The 23,175-nt window shown below is 36.9% G+C and overlaps 1 protein-coding gene across 5 annotated transcripts in view; it reads right to left on the bottom strand.

Moving 5' to 3' along the window:
* ITFG1 (integrin alpha FG-GAP repeat containing 1) overlaps positions 1 to 23,175 on the bottom strand; it is a 265,929-nt gene that overhangs the window by 224,104 nt on the left and 18,650 nt on the right. For all 5 annotated transcript variants that reach the window (XM_087420312.1, XM_087420314.1, XM_087420313.1 and 2 more), the window contains exon 6: positions 18,453 to 18,547. In XM_087420312.1, the coding sequence (XP_087276438.1) occupies positions 18,453 to 18,547 (95 nt within the window). The remainder of the gene's footprint in view (positions 1 to 18,452; positions 18,548 to 23,175) is intronic.

The following is a 23,175-nucleotide window of genomic DNA, read 5'->3' as shown; positions in this document are numbered from 1 at the left end:
GGGCTAAAATGGTGAACAGAGCAGAGAGAGTCACTCTCCTTAAGAGCTGACACTCTACTGGAGGAAAAAGATAAGTAAACGAGCAATTATAACAGAGTGGTTGCCATTACACTGGGGGTCAGAGAAAGGTTCCCAGAAAAAAGAGAGATCTCAGTTGAGAACTGAAGGATAAGTAAAAGTCAGCCAGGTAAAAGGAGATGGGGGAGTTCAGAGTGTCTTGGGTAGAAGAAATAGCATGTAAGTTCCATGTGGCAGGAGCAGAGAGAAAAAGATGGGGGTGGGAGAGAGCTAAGGCTGGAGCACTGGGCAGGTACCAGACCAGGAAAGCCCTTGTGTGCCATGATAAGGAGTACAGAATTCTTCTTGTTGGTAATGAAGTGCCACTAAGAGATTTTAGTAAGGGTGTGATAAGATCAAATCTCTACTTTAGACATTAGGATTCCACCTGGAGACTGGACTTGAAGAGGAGGAGACTGGTGGCTATGAGAGCAGTCAGGAGACAGTCACAGTAAAGTAAGCAAGATATAATAGTAGTCTAAACGTGGGTAGTTGAAATAGTGGTTTCAAAAGGTTGTTAGGAGGCAATCATGAAGATCTGGAAACTGATTGGATGTGAGGACTGAGAAAGAGGGGGAACAAGAATAACTCCTGTAAATGGCGTGACAACTGGGGAGATGATGTTGCCACCCACTGAGACAGGAAGCAAAGTAGGAAGAGGAGGTTTTGAGGGAAAGATAACATGTTCTATTTTGGACATGTGGAGTTTGAAATGCTTGTGGGTTACAGGAGTGGTAAAATCCATAAAAAAGATCTGGGATAGGAGAGATAAATTTGGGAGTTGGTGCCATAACGGATGTAACTGATGTAAGCCATGTAAGTGGACAAATCAATGAAGTGCCCAAAGAGAGTGTTTAGCGCAAAAGGTGAAGGGGCTGACGACAAAATCCTGAGCTCTACTCACATCTATGGGTTAGAGAGAGGAAGAGGAGCCCACAGAGGGTTCTGAAAAGAAAGAAAACCAGGTTTCACAATGGTTAAAGAAAGCCAAGTGTTGGGCCAGCCCTGTGGCTTAGCGGTTAAGTGCACGCACTCTGTTGCTGGCGGCCCGGGTTCGGATCCTGGGCGCGCACTGATGCACCGCTTCTCTGGCCATGCTGAGGCCGCGTCCCACATACAGCAACTAGGAGGATGCGCAGCTATGACATACAACTATCTACTGGGGCTTTGGGGGAAGAAAAATAAATAAAATTATAAAAAACAACAAAAACAAAAAAAAAGAAAGCCAAGTGTTATAAAAACAGAAAATTTGTGTCAGATGCTGCCAAGAGGTTAAATAAGAGTCAAAAGGGCAGGAGGCTATGGTCAGGAGTTCTGGGAGATAAGGACTAGGGATGGCCATGGGACCTGAGCCGGAAATGAGGTGAGGGTGATAGACCATGGGGATAACTATTAAATGGAACAGACAGTTAAAGATTAAAATCATTTGGGAAAATGATCTGTGCAAAGCATTATTTATGTGGTTAATTACAATTAGTTCATTAAAAAATCATCAGTGACCTCCGGAGGCATGACTTAAAGCACAATTTTCAAATTTGTCTGGTCAAGACAAGTTTCAAGAGCCCCACTGAAGCTTTCCTTCATTCTTGCTCTGGTTATCTTAGTCCTTTCCTTCCTGTTGCAGCTGAACTTGCATCTGCAACCTCCCATTCCCAATTTAAAGCTGATCCTCCCTGGTATCTTTCACGGGCCCATGTGAAACACCTTGCGTATGTGTTTCTTTGTGGCTTAGATGACAGTTCACAATGACAAATTTTCTTGTTTATTTCCACTCTTCCCCAAGGGCTACAAACTCCACAAGCTCAGGGACTGCCAGTTTTGTTCCTATAGGTACATGATTACTGTTCAATAAATGTTTGCTGATTGAATGACCAAAGTGGCAGAATCATTTTGGTAGCAGAATCTGAAACTAAATGAATCTTTTTTTTTTTTTTGGGGCGGGGGGGAGGAAGATCAGCCCTGAGCTAACATCCATGTTAATCTTCCTCTTTTTGCTGAAGAAGACCGGCTCTGAGCTAACATCCATTGCCAATCCTCCTTTTTTTTTTTTCACCCAAAGCCCCCCAGTAGATAGTTGTACGTCATAGTTGCACATCCTTCTAGTTGCTATATGTGGGACACAGCCTCAGCATGGCTGGAGAAGCGGTGCGTTGGTGCGCGCCCGGGATCCGAACCCGGGCCGCCAGTAGTGGAGCGCGCGCACCTAACCGCCAAGCCACGGGGCTGGCCTAAATGAATCTTTATATAGTGTTTTCAAACCAAGGGTCATCACCCTCTAGTGGCTCATAAAATCAATTTCATCAACATTTTAAAGTAAAGTGTACCCCACACAGTATGGTTAAGCCTTGTTATGTAAAAATGTTTATACACGTACAGGTATATACCTATAAACATACGTGGTGTAACTGTGTGCACAGGTTATAATGTAAAATATTTTCTTACTATAGTTCTCAGCAGAAACTATTTGAAAGTGAGTTATGGACATCTTGCCACTTCACCTGTGAGTACTTTAGCATGCATCTCTGAAGAATAAGGATGTTCTCCTACACAACCACCACAACACTATTACGTCTGAGAAAATTAATAGTTATTCCATAACATCATTTAACAACCAATCCATATTCACATTTTCAAAAATCCAGATTTCACACTCTAAAGCCACTGCATCAGGCTATGTGATACTATGACCATTTTTTAAAATGAGGAGACAGAGTCTCAAAGAACAAAAGGGATTTACCCAAAACCCGGGTTGTGAGGGGAAGAACCCAAAGCCTGACCTGGCTGTAAGGCCAACACTCCCTACAGAACCTGGGCTCCAGCCACCCAGAGCCTGTGTGCATGGTTGTTAAATAATGTTGACTTACCCTTCTGTGACTAGAAATATCTGGAATATGTTTCCATTTGGTACCAAATGCCCAATGACTTCAACTATTTTGTCTGACCTCAATAGCTTTTATAGACTGACTGTAACGGTTAGTGACTGAAATGATCAAATTGATCAAGCATATAAGGAGACTATGTTTTTATTTCTAGAACCATAAAACATGAGTGTCAAATATCTTTATATGGAACCAAAAAAGAGATGTACAACATATAAGTATCTCATGTACAGAAATATAGTGTGTTAATACATGGGGGAAAAAAATCATACTTCATGCAACAAATATGACAAACTATTTGAATCAAAGGAAGAAATTCCCTGTTGTTATTTCTACATAATAACTAACATATTGCACTAATATAATAAGAAAAAAAGTAACAAAGATATTTTATACTTTTTAAAAGATCAGAAAGAGACTCTAACTGCTTATGGCCAATATACTGCTCTCTTGGGCAATACAACTAATATAATAAGCACTCATTATATTTGATACTTCGATTTTTTTAAGAAAGCTAATATTTGTGCTATTTATACCATTTGTTCCTTTTTTTCATAATGAAAAAAAAAGGTTTCATCTACTTTGTCAAAACATACAAAGCCAACAATACAGAGCTTATTGGAGCTTATTATTCTATTTTTTACAATAAGAAGTTGGTGCTCAAAAGTTAAAAACCATGTGGAAACAACCAGACAAATCCAGAATGAGGGATAGTCTATAATACAAGTGGCCGGGACTCTTCAAAAACTCAATATATAACAAAAAGGCAAGGGTATATATATAGCTAGACTAAGAAAGATTATAAGGAAATAACTACCAAATGCATATGTAAGGTTTGATTGGGTCCTAAATAGGGAAGAAAAGCAGTAATGAAAGGTATTTTGGGGATGACTGTGAAAATGCAAATATGGATTGGTTACTAAATGATGTTATGGAATAACTATTAATTTTCTCAGGCGTAATAATGTTATGGTGGTTGTGTAGGAGAACATTCTTATTCTTCAAAGATGCATGCTAAAGTGTTCAGAGGTGAAGTGTCAAGATGCCCATAACTCACTTTCAAATAGTTCAGAAAAACTTTCTCTCTCTACATACATATGTATGCATGCATGCATGTATGTATATATGTGAAAATATAGCAAAATGCTAAAAATTGTTCAATCTAGGTGAAGAGTTGTAATAGTCTTTTAAATATTTTCTAAATGCTTGAAAGTTTTCAGAATAAAAAGCTGGGAAAAGAAAAAACGAAAGAAGTCAGTGCTGAATGTAGAGTGCTGTGTCAAATACAAGCAAACCAAAAGCAGAGTGAGTACTATATACAATGGTATACCGGCGTTACAGCACGTGTTTATTTAAAGCTTAAATAAACTTTAAACCAACAAAATTCAAATTTTAAATCAACAAAGTAAAAGCGTTAAATACACTGATGGTAGTGGTAGCTACAGAGACAATTTGTAAAATCCTCGTGAACACAGAGAATCCCTTCACAAACCAGAATACGGTAAATAGCGTTTATTACTGGGGACCTTTCCAATCTGTCTTTAGTGGCAAGAATTAGTATTCTGAAAGAAATATAGTATTCATGTAAAGAGAATATAATTTAGTGATGAGATAGATCTAAGTACTAAGATAGAATGGTCTAGGTAATTAAGCAAAAGGAAGTTAGAAAATGGTATGTATAGTTGGACCTTCTTTTTTGGTAATCATTTTTAAAATTGTGAAGTAACTCATACAACAATCTAACAAAGATATAAAGAATAATAAAATAAATACTCTAATATCCTCTGCTCCCTTAACAGACTACCCTTCTGCCACTCAAATTCAGTGTGTCTCTGCTGAATCTTTTCTAATTCCTCCTCCACAAAGGTTCCTTTCTGTTTATTTCCTAACCTCTCTATAGTTTTACTTTACACATTCACATGTACAAAATACATATTATTTAGTTTTGTATAGTTTTAAACTCTACCTAAATGCTATTACTCTTCTGAGATTTTTTTTTGCTCAATATTGTTTCTGAGATTCAACCACGTTAATGCGTATAAGTTTTAGTTCTTAAATTTTTTCACTGTGTAATAAAAGCAGTCCAATAATTTTTGGAAATCTGGTAAGTGTAAAATGTTATCTTGTGGTTTTCACTTAATTTCTCTGATTTCTAGAGATGCTGAGCATGTATGTTTATCAGCCTTTTCTATTTGTTCTTTTGTGATATACACCTGTGCATATTTTTTGCCCATTTTTCTAGTAGGTTGTTTTTTTCTTGATTTATAGGAGTTCTCTATTTTAGAACTCAACTTAGGATTCGTTCTATATGTTGCAAATATCTTCTCCCAATTTCTGGCTTGTCTTTCCATTTTATTTTAATGATATTTTCTCATGAATAGAGGTTTTACATTTTAACACAGTCCTCACATCATTAAAAAAACAAAACAAAAGGTAAAATCACATATGTTTTCTTTTGCGCACAGAATATGCTTAGAAAAACAATCTGGCGAACACAGACCAAAGTGCTAACAACGTTAATATCCAGGGGTTCAGGTAACGTGGGGCTTCTGTTTTCTGCACCATATATGCCTGTAATGTTTATGTATTTAAAATGAGCTATATTACTTCATTCTTAACTGGGGGACCTTCTAGGGAGTTTATGGATAGGTTTCCGGGTGCTCATGAACATAAAATTTTATTTTTATGGGCATTTTTCTTGGGAGAGGTTCCATAATTTTCTCCAGATTCTCAAAGGGGTTTGGGATCACAACAATGTTAAGAATACAGTTCTACACAATTATGTAAAATGTATAATAAACTGAAAGTTTAGAGGCAGCAAGGCTCTCAGTTTCCATGGTATGACTTTGGGGAAGTTACTTAACCTCTGTATTTTGGTTTCACAATATGGGTAACAGTGTTAATAAAAGAACTTATTTCATAAGGTTGTTGTGAGGAATAAATAAGTCAATGCATATAAACTACTTAGAATAGTGCCAGGCTCATCTATGTACTCAATAAGTGGTAGTAATTATTTTTATTATTAATTCCTGACCCTATTTCAGACAAAGACTAAAAAAATTATGGCAGATTAATACTTTGATAGACATTTTTGGGAAGAGTGTGAGGCAGGGCTGGACATCCCTGGATTAAGCCTGGGTACTAATAATGGGTACTAATAGGTATGAAATAATTAAGTGTAATATTGCTACAACAGACTAATATCTCTTTAAGTTTCTTTCAGAAGTGTTTAGGAATAAAGTATAAGTATCAGAGAAGTTATAGGATGCTTACAACAAAACATTCCCTATTACTTTGTCTCCCTGGTGCCCTATCTTTATCAGAGAATGGAATGATAACATCAGAAACAACAGCAGTTTTTAGTAAACAGGTCTCTTCATCTTTGTTGATAAAGATCAACTATTATTTAGAACAGAATTTGAATTGGTTCAAACTGAATGCATTTAGAAAGGATTTATATGATAACCTTATGCTATCTTAAGGGTTGGAATGGTTTAACTTATATTTTTAGAAAAATGGACAGAATTCTTGAAAAATGTCTCCACTATTTTCTACATCTGCTTACATAAAATGCCCACAGCCAAAGTTCCTAAGCTTTGTATATAGTTCTGAGAAAGCCTTTGTGGATTTTTAAAAGAAAATCCATTCAATAATAAATGTTTGAACTTCTGCAAACAAACACCATTTTCATCAGGAGCCTCCTCTGTTAGCTGTTAAATCTTTAGCTGAAAGAGGCCTATCCACTGGGGACAGTCTGAGCACTTAAAAATATGCTTTGTCTTCAGATTCTGTTCTGCAGCCAAAAATCTGACTGTTTATTCAACAGCTATCCATCAAGTTCCCATTTGTTGCCAGGCACTGTTCTAGGTACTGGAGAAATGAGAGAGAAGAGAACAAACAAAAATCCCTGCCCCCATGGAGTTTATATTATAGTATGAGAAGATATAGTAAAAATAATAAGTATACAGTATTTTAGCAAGTGAAAGAGCTATGGAGAAAAACTAAAGCAGAACAAGGGCAAAGGGAAGTGCTAGAGAGTTGCCATTTTGAATACCGTAGGCCTCGATGAAAAATAAGATGATGTCTGAGTGAAGATGTGAAGGAAGTGAAGTATATTTGGAGAAATAACTTGAAAGAGGTGATATGGCTATCTGGAGGAATAATATTCCAGGCAGAGAAATCAGTTATTTTGACCCAAACCCTGAGATTAGACCTTGCTTTGTAGTATTTAAGGAACAGCAAGGATGTTAGTGTGGCTAGTGCAGAGCCTCAAGTGGGAAAATGGAATAGAAAGTCAGAGAGATGAGGGTGGGCCAAAGTATATGGGGCCTAGTATGCCATTTTAAAGACTTTGGCCAGTTCTCTAAATGTAATAAAGAAGCCACCCGAAAACTTTGAGAAGAGTAACATGACCTGATGTACATTTTTAAAGGATCATAGCAGCTCATGTGTTGCAACAGATCATAGGGGAACAAGGGTGGAAGCAGGGAACAGTTAACTGGAAGAATTCAGGTGAGAAATGATGTTGATTTGGACCAGGATGGTTACAGTGGAGGTGGGGAAAAGTGGTCAGGTTGTGGATATAGTCTGAAAGCAGAATGAACAGTATTTCCCGACAGACTTGACGTTGGGTGTGATAGAAAGAGGTGGCAAGGATGACTCCAACATTTTGACAGAGGAATTGGAAGGATAGAATTGCCATTAGAAAGAAGAGAAGATTATGGGTTGAGGAGGTTTGAAGGAAAAGACCAAGGATGCAGTTTGGGAAACATGGTCTGAAATGTCTTATCAGACACAGAGATGTCGAGACGGCTGGCAAGCAGCTGAATATGTGACTTTGGAGCTCGAAGGGAGGTCCAGCCTCAGATATATAAATTTTGGAGTCTTTGGCATGTAGATGACGCTTAAAGCCAAGAGAGAAAAGGGAGTGTAAGGAAAGAAAGGTAAGAATCTTGCACAGCTCCACCCAAATGCACTAGAAATAAATAAAAAAATAAAAAATAAAATAAAATAAGACAAGGAAAAACTGTAATAGAAAAAAGGGCAAAGTATATGAACAGACAATTTGAAGAAAAAGAATTGCAAATGGCTAACAATTAATGAAAAGTTGTTTAACATTAATAACATACCTCAAGAAATGCAAATCAAAACAAGATATGATGTTTTACCTATTAGACTGGCAAAAACGTGAACATTTAAAATACCAAATGTTTTATCTATTTTTTTCTGTATGCCTCAAATAATCCATAATTAATAAATATACATTTTAAAAACAAAAGATAGAAAATATTCAATGTTGGGAAAAAGAATGAGCACTTTCACAATACTTTTGTGGGAACATAAATCAGTATAGCCTTTGAAGGCAAACTGCAATACTTATTAGAATTAAAAATAGGGCCGGCCCTGTGGCTTAGCGGTTAAGTGCGTGCGCTCTGCTGCTGGCGACCCGGGTTCGGATCCCGGGCGCGCACTGACGCACTGCTTCTCCGGCCATGCTGGGGCCGTGTCCCACATGCAGCAACTAGAAGGATGTGCGACCATGACATGCAACTATCTACCGGGGCTTTGGGGGAAATAAAAAAATTAAAAAAAAAAAAAAAAAAAAAAAAAGAATTAAAAATAAAAGTTTTCTTTATTTATATTAGTTTATTCTTTTTTCTCTTCAGTATATTTGAAATAGTCTCTTCAGTATATTTGAAATATTCTATGATAAAAAATATTTAAGGGAAAGAAATGCACATGCACAACCTTAATTAAAGTGCTGGGAATATCTAATATGCCCATGTTTGCACAAGAACATAGAGATGTACATGCAAAAATGTTTAATGGAGCACTGTTGCAAACAAAAAGGAGAAGTATACAAATGTCCACCAAGAGATGAATGTTTAATAAAATTATAGCATCTCTATATAATGGAATACCATGAATGCATTAAAAAAACTGAGGGAGCCAGCCCTGGTGGCCTAGTGGTTAAAGTTCGGCGTGCTCAGCTTTGACGGCCTGGGTTCAGTTCCCAGGGGTGGAACCACACCAATCCTCTGTCAGTAGCCATGCTGTGGTGGCAGTTCACATAGAAGAACTAGAAGGACTTACAACTAGAATACACAACTATGTACTGGGGCTTTGGGGAGGAAAAAAAAAAAAACTGAGGTAGATATACATGTGCTGATATGTTTGGTTTTTTTTTTTTTTTTTTGTGAGGAAGGTCAGCCCTGAGCTAACATCCATGCTAATCCTCTTCTTTTTGGTGAGGAAGACCGGCTCTGAGCTAACATCCACTGCCAATCCTCCTCCTTTTTTTTTTTCCCCAAAGCCCCAGTAGATAGTTGTATGTTATAGTTGCACATCCTTCTAGTTGCTGTATGTGGGATGCGGCCTCAGCATGACCAGAGAAGCAGTGCGTCGGTGCGCGCCCAGGATCCGAACCCAGGCCGCCAGCAGCGGAGCGCGCGCACTTAAGTACTAAGCCACAGGGCCGGCCCTACATGTGCTGATATGTTAATATACCTGAATTAAGACAGATTCACAATTACAGTAGTGTCTCCTTATCCAAGGGGGAATACTTTCCAAGACCTCCAGTGAATGCCTGAAACTGTGTATAGTACAAAATCCTATATATACTATGTTTTTTCCTATATACACGTACCTATGATAAAGTTTAATATATAAATTAGGCACAGGGCCGGCCCCGTGGCTTAGCGGTTAAGTGCACGCGCTCCGCTACTGGTGGCCAGGGTTCAGATCCCGGGTGCACACCGACGCACCGCTTCTCCGGCCATGCTGAGCCCGCATCCCACATACAGCAACTAGAAGGATGTGCAACTATAACATACAACTATCTACTGGGGCTTTGGGGGAAAAAAAATACCATTATAAATTAGGCACAGTAAGAGATTAACAACAATAACTAATAATAAAATAGAACAATTGTAACAATACACTGTAATAAAAGTTATGTGAATGTGGTCTCTCCCTCTCTCAAAATATCTTACTGAACTGTACTCACCCTTCTTCTTGTGATGATGTGAGATGATACAACGCCTACATGATGAGATGAAGCGAGGTTAATGATGTAGGCATTGTGACATAGTGTTACTTTTGGACTGCAGTTGACCACGGTAACTAAAACTGCGGAAAGCAAAACCGCGGGTAAGAGGCACTACTATATATACAAAATCTTCTTCCACTTGGGTAAAAAAGGAAGTGTGTATGTATCTGTACAGAACATTTCAGCATGTGCATAGAAGAAATTGAAAATAGCAGTTGCCTCTGTTTTATGAACTTTTGAACTGTTTGAGTTTCTTACCATAATCATGTTACTTTTAAATAACTTTTTAAAAAGGATACAAATATACACATGAATAAACAATCAAACAAAAGCAAATAAGATAAATAATGAGTTCGCAGTCCTCTGTTCTTATCACTCCAAGCTCACTTTTTCAGAGCTCAGCCATTTCCACGGCCTCAACAATGCAGAAGAATCCCAAAATTAAGGCTCTGACCTTGACTTGTTTTCTCAAGCTCTAGGGCAAAACTGACAATGGTTGCCTGCATGTATATCCTACCCATTGCGTCAAATACGTTTTTGTCTAAAGTCAAATTCTCCCAAATCAAATGCTCCTTCCTAAATTCTCTACTTTGGCTTAGAGTTCTGTTATTCTATTCTAGCCAAGGGACTTTCACACAACCACTGGCAATGCTAACTCACGAATGCTACAGTCTTCTAGTCTCCAAGGTTTCCAGTTCTTTAATACTCCAAAACATTCCGTATATCAGTCTGACCACATTATTCTGATCATATCATTTTCTTCAATAATCCATCTTAAGAAAATAAAGTCTAGCTTTTAGTCTCTTGGACCACCCCTCCAGGCACAACAGAAATGGCTACTGATCACCTAGAGCAGACTCTGTCACTTTCCTTTATTTCTAATGAAGAAAATCAATCGTACCATCTGTTCACCTCATTTGATAACTAAAGAAAAGGTATCTGCCTTCAAAAATAAAGAAAAAAATAAAGAAAAATCCAGGTCCTTGTTATAAAATGAAATCTGTATCACAAGTCCAGCTGAGAAAGAAGATATTTACAGTCGAATGACGGAGGACAGGTGCACCATTCATCTCTCCTGATTCTCCAGGACTGTTCCTCGGTCTAGGCTGTAACATGGGTGCTACTGACTTGGCTTTCATGCAGAACTGCTTTCATTGACTTGGGTTTTGTGTTATGTTTTTAGTTTTCATGTTTTGTTTTAGTTTTTATTTAGTTTCACGTTGTTTTAGTTTTCACTCTGTAAGAGACAGCCTTAACTAACTGGCAACTGTCAGCAATACATAAGGGAAAACACAGAAAAGGTCAGCTCATATATGATAAGGAAAAATTCTATGTCAATAATCCGAGAAATGCATCTTAAAATCATAATGAAATAACATTTTTTTCACCCACCAAAATAATAATTTAAAAAAAGGTGGCCCACTGCAGCTGCCCGGGGTTCGCTGGTTCGGATCCCAGGCGCGAACCAATGCATCGCTTGTCAAGCCATGCTGTGGCAGCGTCCCATATAGAGTGGAGGAAGATGGGCACGGATGTTAGCCTAGCGCCAGTCTTCCTCAGCAAAAAAAGAGCAGGATTGGCAGATGTTAGCTCAGGGCCAGTGTTCCTCAGGAAAAAAAAAGAGGAGGATTGGCAGATACTAGCTCAGGGCCAATCTTCCTCACAAAAAAAAAAAAAAAAAGTGGCCCAGGTTTGGTTCCCAGGCACAGACCTACACCACTCGTCAGCAGCCATGCTGTGGTGGTGACCCACATACAAAACAGAGGAAGACTGGCACAGATGTTAGCTTAGGGATAATCTTCCTCAAGCAAAAAGAGGAAGACTGGCAACAGATGTTAGCTGAAGGAGAATCTTCCTCAACAACAACAAAAGAAGGAAATACTCTAATGTGGCAAAGGTGGGAGAAATAAGCACGCTCACAGCCTTTCTGGAGGGCAACATGGCAATGGTGCACCTCTTTAAAACCAGTTTTAACCAGTTTTTTCACTTCTAGGAACTCTCCTTAAGGAACTTATGAGAGAGCCATATAAAATAAGGCACCAGAGCACTATTTATAATAAAAAACAAGGGCCGGCCCCGTGGGTTAGCGGTTAAATGCGCACGCTCCGCTACTGGCAGCCCGGGTTCGGATCCCGGGCGCGCACTGACCACCGCTTCTCTGGCCATGCTGAGGCCGCGTCCCACATACAACAACTAGAAGAATGTGCAACTATGATGTACAACTATCTACTGGGGCTTTGGGGAAAAACAAAAAGGAGGAGGATTGGCAATAGATGTTAGCTCAGAGCTGGTCTTCCTCAGCAAAAAGAGGAGGATTAGCACAGATGTTAGCTCAGGGCTGATCTTCCTCAGAAAAAAAAAAAACAAAAAAACAAACAAAACAAAACAAAAAACTTACTGTTCAAAAAAAAGGGATTAGTTAAATAAACTATGTTATAACCACACAATGGATAAGAGTCATTAAAAGTCACATAGTTCATTATTTTAAAGAATCTAATAAAGAAATAAAAACGTTAAAGAAAATTATTTGTTATGGTGCGGCTGGCCCCATGGCATAGTGGTTAAGTCCGGCGTGCTCTGCATCAGCGGCCGGGGTTTGTGGGTTTGAATCCTGGGCACAGACCTACACCACTCGTCAGGTCATGCTGTGGTGGTGACCCACATACAAAATTGAGGAAGATTGGCAGAGATGTTAGCTCAGGGCTAATCTTCCTCAAACGAAAACAAAAAAAAAAAGACTGGCAACAGATGTTAGCTCAGAGAGAATCTTCTTCACACACACACACAAAAATTTGCTACGGAGAATTCAATTACTGTATTACATATCTTGTCTTGTCTCCCATAGGAAGTCCCACTTAAAGAATTTCTTCTAGAGCTTATTGTTTGGAAAAGCTTTATATTTTCTAAGGCATGAGATACTATGAACAATGAGAAGCACAGAACTCACTAGTTTTCTCATTTGGCAAATTCTTAGCTCAACTGTGTAGGACTCCACAGTCCCAAGAATCAGTGGGACTACCTCCTCCTCCTCCCTCCCTTGCTATTATATAGCATTTTGTAACTCATCTGCACTTATTGCATTCAGCTACATATCATGGCTAGACTTATAATCCTCTCCAAGTAAACTTGTCATCTTTGTATTTCACATAAAGGGTAAAGGGCTTCGCATGGAGCAGGTACTCAATAACTGTTTGTGGAAATTATTTCAAAGGCAGAGATAGTGCTTTGAATAACAACAATAACAATTTCAATTTTTAATATTTCCTCAAATATTTTAAGTTATTTTCCAAAAGATTACTCATACAAGAGAATTTCTTCACATTTTATACATAATAGATTGTTTAGCTCAAAATGACAACTCATATGAAAAAATGGCTCTGATTTGCTTCATCACCAACTTTTTAAGGTAGATTTTGCTGACTGTAAAAAATATCCAAAAATTGTTTAAAAATTACTTAAATACAAAGTCAGTGTTGCTTAAGGAAGTCTAATATTACTCAACTAAAAGAAACTAACTTTCTAAAACCTCATAAGATAGAAATTTGTTCAAAAAGGAATTGAAAAAAAATCTGTGTGTTTTTATACATTGAATGAGATAATAGAAAATGAGCCTATAACTACAGAATTTCCTTATCTTGAAAAGCAAGCTTTTAAGACAACTTCAATGGCAATGTACTCAAAACCTTATTATTTTGTTTCCACATGATTTAGCATACCAGGTAGGCCATACTAAAAATAACCTCTCTTTTCTCTTCTTAAACGCTCTCTTCTCTTTCTAACCTGTACACATACTCAGGAACCTAAACTCTTAGACCCATAAAAAACTTACTGGGCAAAAGGTACAATTTGTGGGTTTTTTTGTTTTAAATCAGTTTAAAATGTTTTAAATTTGAGCACTACAATTTTCTTAACTTTGCAAATTGTACCTTAATATTGAAAACGCTCCAGCAAAACTCATAATCATCCAGAATTAATAAAATGCTTAAATTATACAATATTCTTTGCTACCTGTTTTTCAAATAAAGTTTAGGCGTTTCATCATGGAATACTTTTAAAGGAAGGAAGTTTTATTATGTTTAGCAGTCACCAGGCATGCTTTATTCATTTGCAATTAATACACTGTATAAAAATGTAATTGCAAAAGCAGATTAGAAGTGTTTGAAACTTGTAAAAACTGAGAGGACTAGGAAAAAGAAAAAAAAGGCATCTAAATTAGAAAGGAAGAAGTAAAACTATCTCTGTTCACAGATGATATGATCTTTGTGGGGGATCAGAATTGGCAACCTCAATATATGTCTCTTTGCCTTGATTATTTTCAAGAACAAAAGACTCTGAAGGAAACTTTAACCTCCCCCCCACTAACTGACTAAAAGAAATTTAAGATAGAAGGCCTGTCGCCAGGACAGGCCATCACCATAGATAACGCTGGGCATGGATAGACTGTGAGGGTCCTTGCTAAGCCCATTCTTATCAAAGTGCTGTTCACCAAACATTTGCATTTCCATCTCCATGTGAATTGCCTTCCTCCCCTCTGAAGTCCCAAACCACTACCCCCAACACCCTCCTTTGTCTTTAGCTGAAGATAGTATTCAAGATGAGAGTCTCTACCATTTTGGCAAGTTGTTCCGTTTTCCTGAGTCTCTCTCACGTATACATGTTATAAAGCTTTGTTTGATTTTCTCCAGTTATTCTGTCTCATGTAAATTTAATTTGCAGCTCAGCCAGAAGGACCCAGAAGGTAGAAGATTTGTCTTCCTCCCCTACAATCTTATATATAGAAAACCCCAAAGATTCCACAAAAAAACTGTTAGAACTAATAAATGAATTCAGCAAAGTAACCAGATACAAAATTAACATGCAAAAATCAGTTGTATTTCTATACACTAACAATGAATGATCCAAAAAGGAAATTAAGAAAACAATTTCACTTACAATAGAATCAAAAAGAATAAAATACCTAGAAATTAACTTAACCAAAGAGGTGAAAAACGTATACAGTGAAAACCACAAAACATTGCTGAAAAAAATCATTACAAAGACATAAATAAATGGAAACATATTCCATGTTCATGGATTGGAAGATAATATTGTTAACATAGCAATACTACCCAAAGTGATCTACAGATTCAGAACAATCCTTATGAAAATCTCAATGGCAATTTTTGTAGAAACAGAAAAACTCATCCTAAAATTCACATGGAATCTCAAGTGATCCCAAAAAGCCAAAACAATCTTCAAAAGGAACAAAGTTGGAGGACTCATACCTCCTGATTTCAAAACTTAGTACAAAGCTACAGTAATCAACAGTGTGGTACTAGCATTAAAATAGTCATATAGATCAGTGGAAGAAAACAGAGAGCCCAGAAATAAGCCCTCGTACATATGGTCAAATGATTTTTGACAAGGATGCCAAGACCATTCAATGAGGAAATGACAAGCCTTTTCAACAAAAGGAAAACAGGATATCCATGCAAAAGAAGGAAGTTGGACTCTTATCTAACACCGTATATAAAAATTAACTCCAGGCCGGCCTGGTGGCATAGTGGTTAAGTTCACATGCTCTGCTTTGGCGGCCTGGGGTTCTTGGGTTCGGATCCTGGGCGTGGACCTATGCATCCCTCGTCAAGCCATGCTGTGGCAGGTGTCCCACATATAAAGGAGAGGAAGATGGGCATGGATGTTAGCCCAGGGCCAATCTTCCTCAGCAAAAAGAGGACAATTGGCCACAGATGTTAGCTCAGGGCTAATCTTCCTCACCAAAAGAATAAATAAATAAAAATTAACTCAAAATGGATCAAGCCCTAAATGTGAAGGATAAAAGTATAAAACTCTTACAAGAAAATATAGAGCAAAAGCTTCATTACATTGGATTTGGCAATGATTTCTTGGATAGGCTACCAAAGACACAGGCAATAAAGAAACAACAGACAAACTGGACTTTTTGAAATTTAAAAAATTTTTACATCCAAAGACACTATCAACAGAGTAAAAAGGCATCCCATAGAATGAGAGAAAACATTCACAAGTGGTATATCTGATAAGGCAGTAATATTCTCAATAGAGAATAACCAAAACTCAACACCACCAAAAAAACAACCAGTTAAAAAATGGGCAAAGGACTTGTATAGACATTTCTCCAAAAAAGATAAGCAGGTGGCCACTAAGCACATGAAAAGACGCTCAACATTACTAAACATTAGGGAAAAGCAAACCAAAACTACAATGAGATACCACCTTACACATGTTAGAATGGCTACTATGAAAAAAACAGAAAATAACAAATGTCAGCAAGTGTGGGGAGAAATTAGAACCCTTGTACACAGCTGGTGGGAATGTAAAATGGTAAAACTGCTGTGATGGTGGTTCCTCAAAAAATTAAAAATAGAATTACCATACGATCCAGCAATTCCACTTCTGGGTATATACTCAAAACAACTGAAAGCAGGATCTCTAAGAGATGTTTGTATACCCATGTTCATGGCAGCATTATTCACAATAGCTAAAACGTGGAAGTAACCTCGTATCCATCAATGGATGAATGGATATGCAAAATGTGGTACATATACAATGGAATATTACTTAGCTTTAAAAAGGAAGGAAATTCTGACACAGGCTATAACATGGATGAACCTTGAGGACATTATGCTATGTGAAATAAGCCAGTCTACAAAACAACAAATACTGCATTATTTCACTTATTTTAAGTACTTAAAGCAGTCAAAATCAGAGACAGAAAGTAGAATAGTAGTTGCCAGCGGCTGGGAGAAAGGGGAGAATGAAGAGTTATTGTTTAATGGGTGTAGAGTTTCAGTTTTACAAGATGAAGAATTAGATGGTAGGTCAACGTTATGAATGTATTTAATACTACTGAACTGTACATGTAAAAATGGTTAAGATGGGGGGCCGGCCCAGTGGCACAAGCAGTCAAGTGCACACGCACCGCTGCAGCGGCCCGGGGTTTGCCAGTTCGGATCCCGGGCGCGCACTGATGCACTGCTTGTTGAGCCATGCTGTGGTGGCATCCCATATAAAGTGGAGGAAGATGGGCACGGATGTTAGCTCAGGGCCAATCTTCCTCAGCAAAAAGAGGAGGATCAGCCTCAGATGTTAGCTCAGGGCTGATCCTCCACACACACACACACACAAAAATGGTTAAGATCGTAAATTTTATGCTATGTGTATTTTACCACATTAAAAGAAACTGGGAAAAAACTGGGGAAAAGGAAGGAAAAAAAAAATAAAGCATTTAACCTGCTTGTCTCAACTGTACTTCAGGTGACTAAAGAAATAATGACAGAAGTTCCTTGTTTTTTTTTAATAGAAAATTCCAGCTAATAATGTACTAGAGGACTGAGAGATTTAGGGTGCCACGATTCTGTAACTCCTATTGAAATAATGGATCTTACAATGATCATTAATAGCTGCTAAAACCATTAGGAGAGCATTATAATGAATGGTCCATACTGAGGAAAATTGGAGCTACTGATCAATCTTAACATCACAAAAGAAGGAGAACCTACATCATGTGTCTCCCAATCTGCTCAAACAAACAGCAACACCTAAGAAGTATCTCTGACCAAAACAAGAGTCTGATTCTGATCAAAGCTCCAAATCTAACTACTGGTTTAGAGGAAATACAGGGAGACAGAGTTACATGTTAACACCATGGGGATGGACCAGCAAAATCCAGACTTTGAGAAATTCTACAGCACTGATAATGTTTTTTCTATGTATGTACCTTGTTGAGCTCCTAATTTTATAAAATCATTGGGATATTTTGAATAGTGAATAAATGTTTGATGATATTAAGGAATCATAGTTAAATTTTTTTAGGTTTGAAAATGATCTTGTGATTATTAAAAATAAAAAAGACCTTATCATTTAGAGATATAGATTGAAATATTTACAAATGAAATGATACTATGTTTGGGATTTCCTTGGAAATTATCTGGAGTGGGAGGGGCTTGCGGGTGGCTGTACAGTTGAAACAAGATTGGTCATGTATTGACAATTGTTGAAGCTAGGTCATGATTAAATGTGCGTATATCATACTATTCTGTCTCCTTTCCTATGTTTAAAGTTTTTCATGATAAAAGTTTTTAAAAGCCTTGAAATTTTTTAATACATAAGCTAAATATTTTTCTTTTAATTAAGTTTATAGCATTTATTAGTCAATAACTTTTAAATGGAAAGCAAAAGAAACATCAGGCTACACGTCTAAATTACTGAAAATTCACAAGTGGAGAATCCAAATTTTGATGTGGTTAACAAACAACAAAAACCACAACTAAAGACTTATTTTTTTATATCCAGTATTTTTTACATGTCTCCAATATCAGTGACTTCCTTATAACCTTTTGGTTTTAACATTCAATTCAATAGCAAATGATTACTAAGAAAATAGTAAATAAAATCTCATAATGCTTTGGCAGTTCAAAGGAAATATTTTACATTTATGTGCAACTCACCTGCTGTAAAATCTTCAGTCAGATCAATAAAGGCATGAGAATGTGGAGTTCGCATTTTGTTTTTAGTAGTCAATGCAGGATGCCATGATAAATTCCTAAAAAAACATAAATAAATAACGTTCTTAAGGCAAACACCAAAATAAGCGTTGTTCTAAAACAGAAAAATCTCTGCAAGGTATTTTTAAAATTTATTTATTTTTATTGAGATATTTCACATACTGTAAAATTCACTCTTTTACAGTGTACAATTTAGTTGGTTTTTAGTATGTTCACAGTGTGTAATCATCACCATCATCTAATTCCAAAACACTTTCATCACCTCAAAACGAAACTCCATAACCATTAGTCACTTCTCACTTTCCTTTTCCTCCAGCCCCTGGCAACCACTAATTTGCTTTCTGTCCCTATGGATTTCCCTATTCTGGACATTTCATATAAATAGAATAACATAATATGTAGCATTTTGTGTCTGGTTTCCTTCACTTAGAAGAACATTTTCAGGTTCATCCATGTTGTAGCATGTGTCAGTACTTCAGTCCTTTTAATGGCCAAATAATATTCATCGTATGGCTATACTTTTTGTTTAACTGTTCATCTGTCAATGGACATTTGGCTTATTTCCACTCTTGGCTATTATAAATAATGCTGCTATGAATATTCATGTACATGTTTTCTGTGGACATATGTTTTCAATTCTTTTGGGTAGACACGTAGGAGCGGAATTGCTGGGTCACATGGTAACTGTATGTTTAACTGTCTCAGGAACTGTCAAACTGTTTTCCAAAGTGGCTTCACCATCTTACTTTCTCACTAGCAATGTAGGAGTGTTCCAATATCTCTATTTCTTTGTCAACACTTATTACTGTCTGTTTTATTATAGCTATCAGAGGGTATGATATAATATCTTGTGGTTTTGATTTGTATTTTCCTGATGGCTAATGATGTTGAGTATGTTTTCATGTGCTTATTGGCCATTTATATATCTTCTTTGGAGAAATGTCTATTCAAATCCTTTGCCTATTTTTAAATTGGGTTATTTACTGCTTTATTTTTGAGTTGTAAGAGTTCTTTATATAGATTGGATACTACATCTTTATCTGATATGTGATTTGGCAATATTTTCTCCTATTCTGTACATTGTCTTTTCACATTCTTGACAGTGTCCTGTGATGTGAATCCAATTCATCTATTTCTTCTTTTGCTGCTTATTCTTTTGGTGTCATATCTAAGAATCCATTTCCAAATCCAAGGTCATGAAGATTTACCCTTATGCTTCCTTCTAAGAGCTTTATAGTTTTAGCTCTTATATTTATGTCTTTGATTCTTTTTTTTGGTGAGGAAGACCAGCCCTGAGCTAACATCCAATGACAATCCTCCTCTTTTTGCTGAGGAAGATTGGCCCTGGACTAACACCTGTGCCCATCTTCCTCTACTTTATATGGGACGCTGCCACAGCATGGCTTGACAAGTGGTGCGTCAGTGTGCACCCGGGATCCGAACCCGCAAGCCCCGGGCCACCGAAGTGGAGCGCGCGCACTTAACCACTGCGCCACAAGGCTGGCCCCCAATTCTTTTTTTTTAAGTATAATAAAAAATGATTTAATACTATCATGGATTTTTTTTCAAGTCTGTGGAAAATAGCAATAATTATCTTCTATGAATACCAATTCCAAAGTTTGGAGCCATGCAATGGAATGAATTTAGACCCCTATTTGCACCTTATACCAAAAATTAACTCAAAACAGATCAAAGAGCTAAAACTATAAAACCCTTGGAAGAAAAAATAGGGGTAAATCTTCATGACCTTGGAATGCAAATCTTATCTCTGATAAGGGTCTAGTATCCAGACTATATAAAGAATGTTTACATCTCAACAACCAAAAGACAAACAACCTAGTTAAAAAAAGGCCAAAGACTAGACATACAGAAATGGTTACCAAGCACATCAAAGGATGTTCAACATCATTAGTCATTAAGGAATGTAAATCAAAACCACAATGAGAAATCACTTCACAATCACAAGAATGACAATAATTAAAAGCCAGAAAACAATAAGCGTTGGAGAGGATGTGAAAAAACAGGAACTCTCATACATTTTGCTGTTGGGAATACAAAATGGTGCATCAGTTGTGGAAAACAGTTTGGCAGTTCTTCAAAAAGCTAAACATAGAATTACCATATGACCCTACATTTCTATACCTAGGTATATAACTAAAATAATTGAAAACAGGTATTCAAACAAATACTTGTACATGAACGCTCTTAGCAGCACTCTTCACAATAGCCAAAAATGTGGAAATGATGCAAATATCCACCCACCAATGGATGAATGGATAAATGTCATATATCCATACAATGGAAATATTATTCTGCCATAAAAAGGACTGAGGTACTGACACATGGTACAATACGGATAAATCTTTAAAACATTATGCTACGTGAAAGAAGCCGGACAAAAATGTCACATCCTGTATGATTCCATTTATATGAAATATCCATAACAGACAAATCCATAGAGACAGAAAGCAGATTATTTGTTACCAAGGGTGGGGGTAGGAGAAAGAGAGAATGATTTCTTAATTGGTACAGGGTTTCCTTTTGAGTGAGGAAAAACTACTGGAACTAGATGAAAAGCTATTGGAACTAGGTGATGGCTGTACAACATTGTAAATGTACTAAATATCACTGAATTGTATACTTCATACTGGTTGATTTTATGTTATGTGAATTTTACCTCATTAAAAAAACCAACAGTACAAAGTTTTTATAAATCCCTCATCCAGTTTCCCTTAATGTTAATACCTAAGATAACAATAGTACAATTATCAAAACCAAGACGGTCACACTGGTTGACTATTACGAACTATAGAAGGAAGAGCAAGTTTAAATAAAATCATTCCCCTACAATTCCTCATTAGTAGAGAACACTCGAGTGTCAAAGGCATTCCCATTTATCAAGGCCCTACTCAAATCAGCTTCCTCCAAAAGGCCTTTGCTCTTCTCTGTTTTCCTATTAACACTTTTCTGTACTAAGAGCACTTTGGTTTGCATTAAAGTTACTTGAGGAACTATCTCTTTCAGGGCATAAGCTCCTCCAGACCCCCTGACTCATAGATATTTGTATCTACAATGTTGAACCAGGACCTGGCTCCCAAATACTGGCTGAAGTGAATCACAGTCCTGTCAGCAAATACCGGCTGGACTGAGTCATAGTCTCAAGTAGAATGTCCTATTCTTCTCTAATTCTAGTTAGAATTTACTATTTTTTTCATAGTACTATGTCCCAGTCGAATATGGAAGCACAGAAACGTCATCTCTTGAAGGGCAATTTAAGGCTAATTAAGTCCAATTTAATTGTGAACACAGTATCCAATTGACTGGATAGCAAAGTTTATTTGTGAATTTGGTTTTGATGTGTTTGCAAAGTGGAGAGAAACAATTGACTAATTTGTTCTTGGCAGGTGGAATCTGAGAAAAAGATTAAGCGTTCATCAGGAGAAAATTTTCCCTACACAAAGGGTCCATGTTCTACAAACAGTAACTTCTTCCCAATAACCTATTTCCACACTCTTTTTAGCACACACTGGGCCTCATCTGTAACCTAAACAAGATAGTAAAAACAAAACCAAGCAGTGTTCATACAACCTGATTTTATTATTTTAACCAAAACCTCCATAATTTTAGGTTATGGTAATAATGAAACACCAAAAGAAATTGAGAAATTGTATTTACCATTTGTTATAAAGTAATTCAGTGCCAAGCATTCACGTCATGTTCTTCTTTCATACTACACAAGGTTAGAAATGCTGAAAATAACTGCAGTTGAGTCAAATTTCATCATAGCTGGTTCACTTCTTTTTAAGATAGGTCATTTATTCACCAATTCTTTAAATTCTAAGCATTACAGTATTTTTAATTAATAACAAAATAATCAGACTCAGGCTGGAGATTCTATGGCAAGTTTAATGCAAAGTCATTTCAGAAGAGTTTCCTAATGTTCCCAATAAATTTGTAATTACAGGTCAAAAGTGAGTGAAAAAACACAAGCTTTTGCAGAGTTCAGCTCAACGAAGTTAATCATGTGGCTGTCTTTAATTACTACTTGAGTAGTTATTGATCTCATTCCCTATAGAAATTTTTTAGTTTTGAAATAAGTTATAGCTGGAATTTTGGAAAATCTCAATTAACTTGTGACATTTTTATCCTAGGAGCCATTTAACAAAATGCACATTTCAAATGAAGAATCTAGAACAGTGATAAAGCAGAAGTCATAAAGTGGCAGACTACGGGCCAAATTCAGCCTAATGATGTGTTTTCCTTGATACATTTCCTTGATACCCATACTTGTTTTGAAAATTCTGAATTCACTGGTAAAACCTAAATAAAAAAATCAGATTTCACATGAAAATCTGGATTTCCAGCTTCTCTTGAAATATCAGAAGGTCTGGGAACCAACTGGCTCTTTTCAGACAGAGCTAGTGCCTATAAGCAGCTGAAGTCCCAATCTTCCCAAACCGCTTCACTTACTTTGGTTTCCTAATGGGCCCCTTTATACATCTGAGGTTGCAACTCCTGACAGAATATTAATTGTAATCTTGCTTTTTTGAACATTTCAAATCAATATTCAAGTTTTTCACAATATTTTAAGTTTTCTACTTGCTATCTGTACTCTGCTATTTTATATTAACATCTCTTAAAAGACAGCTGATCCTTATAGTTTATT

This window comes from Ceratotherium simum, chromosome 30 (genome assembly GCF_057802395.1).
Source record: "Ceratotherium simum simum isolate JZ-2026a chromosome 30, ASM5780239v1, whole genome shotgun sequence".
In the NCBI taxonomy this organism is placed as follows: Eukaryota; Metazoa; Chordata; class Mammalia; order Perissodactyla; family Rhinocerotidae; genus Ceratotherium; species Ceratotherium simum.
The sequence above is the reverse complement of the archived record's forward strand: the minus strand, read 5'-3'. Positions and strand labels throughout refer to the sequence as shown.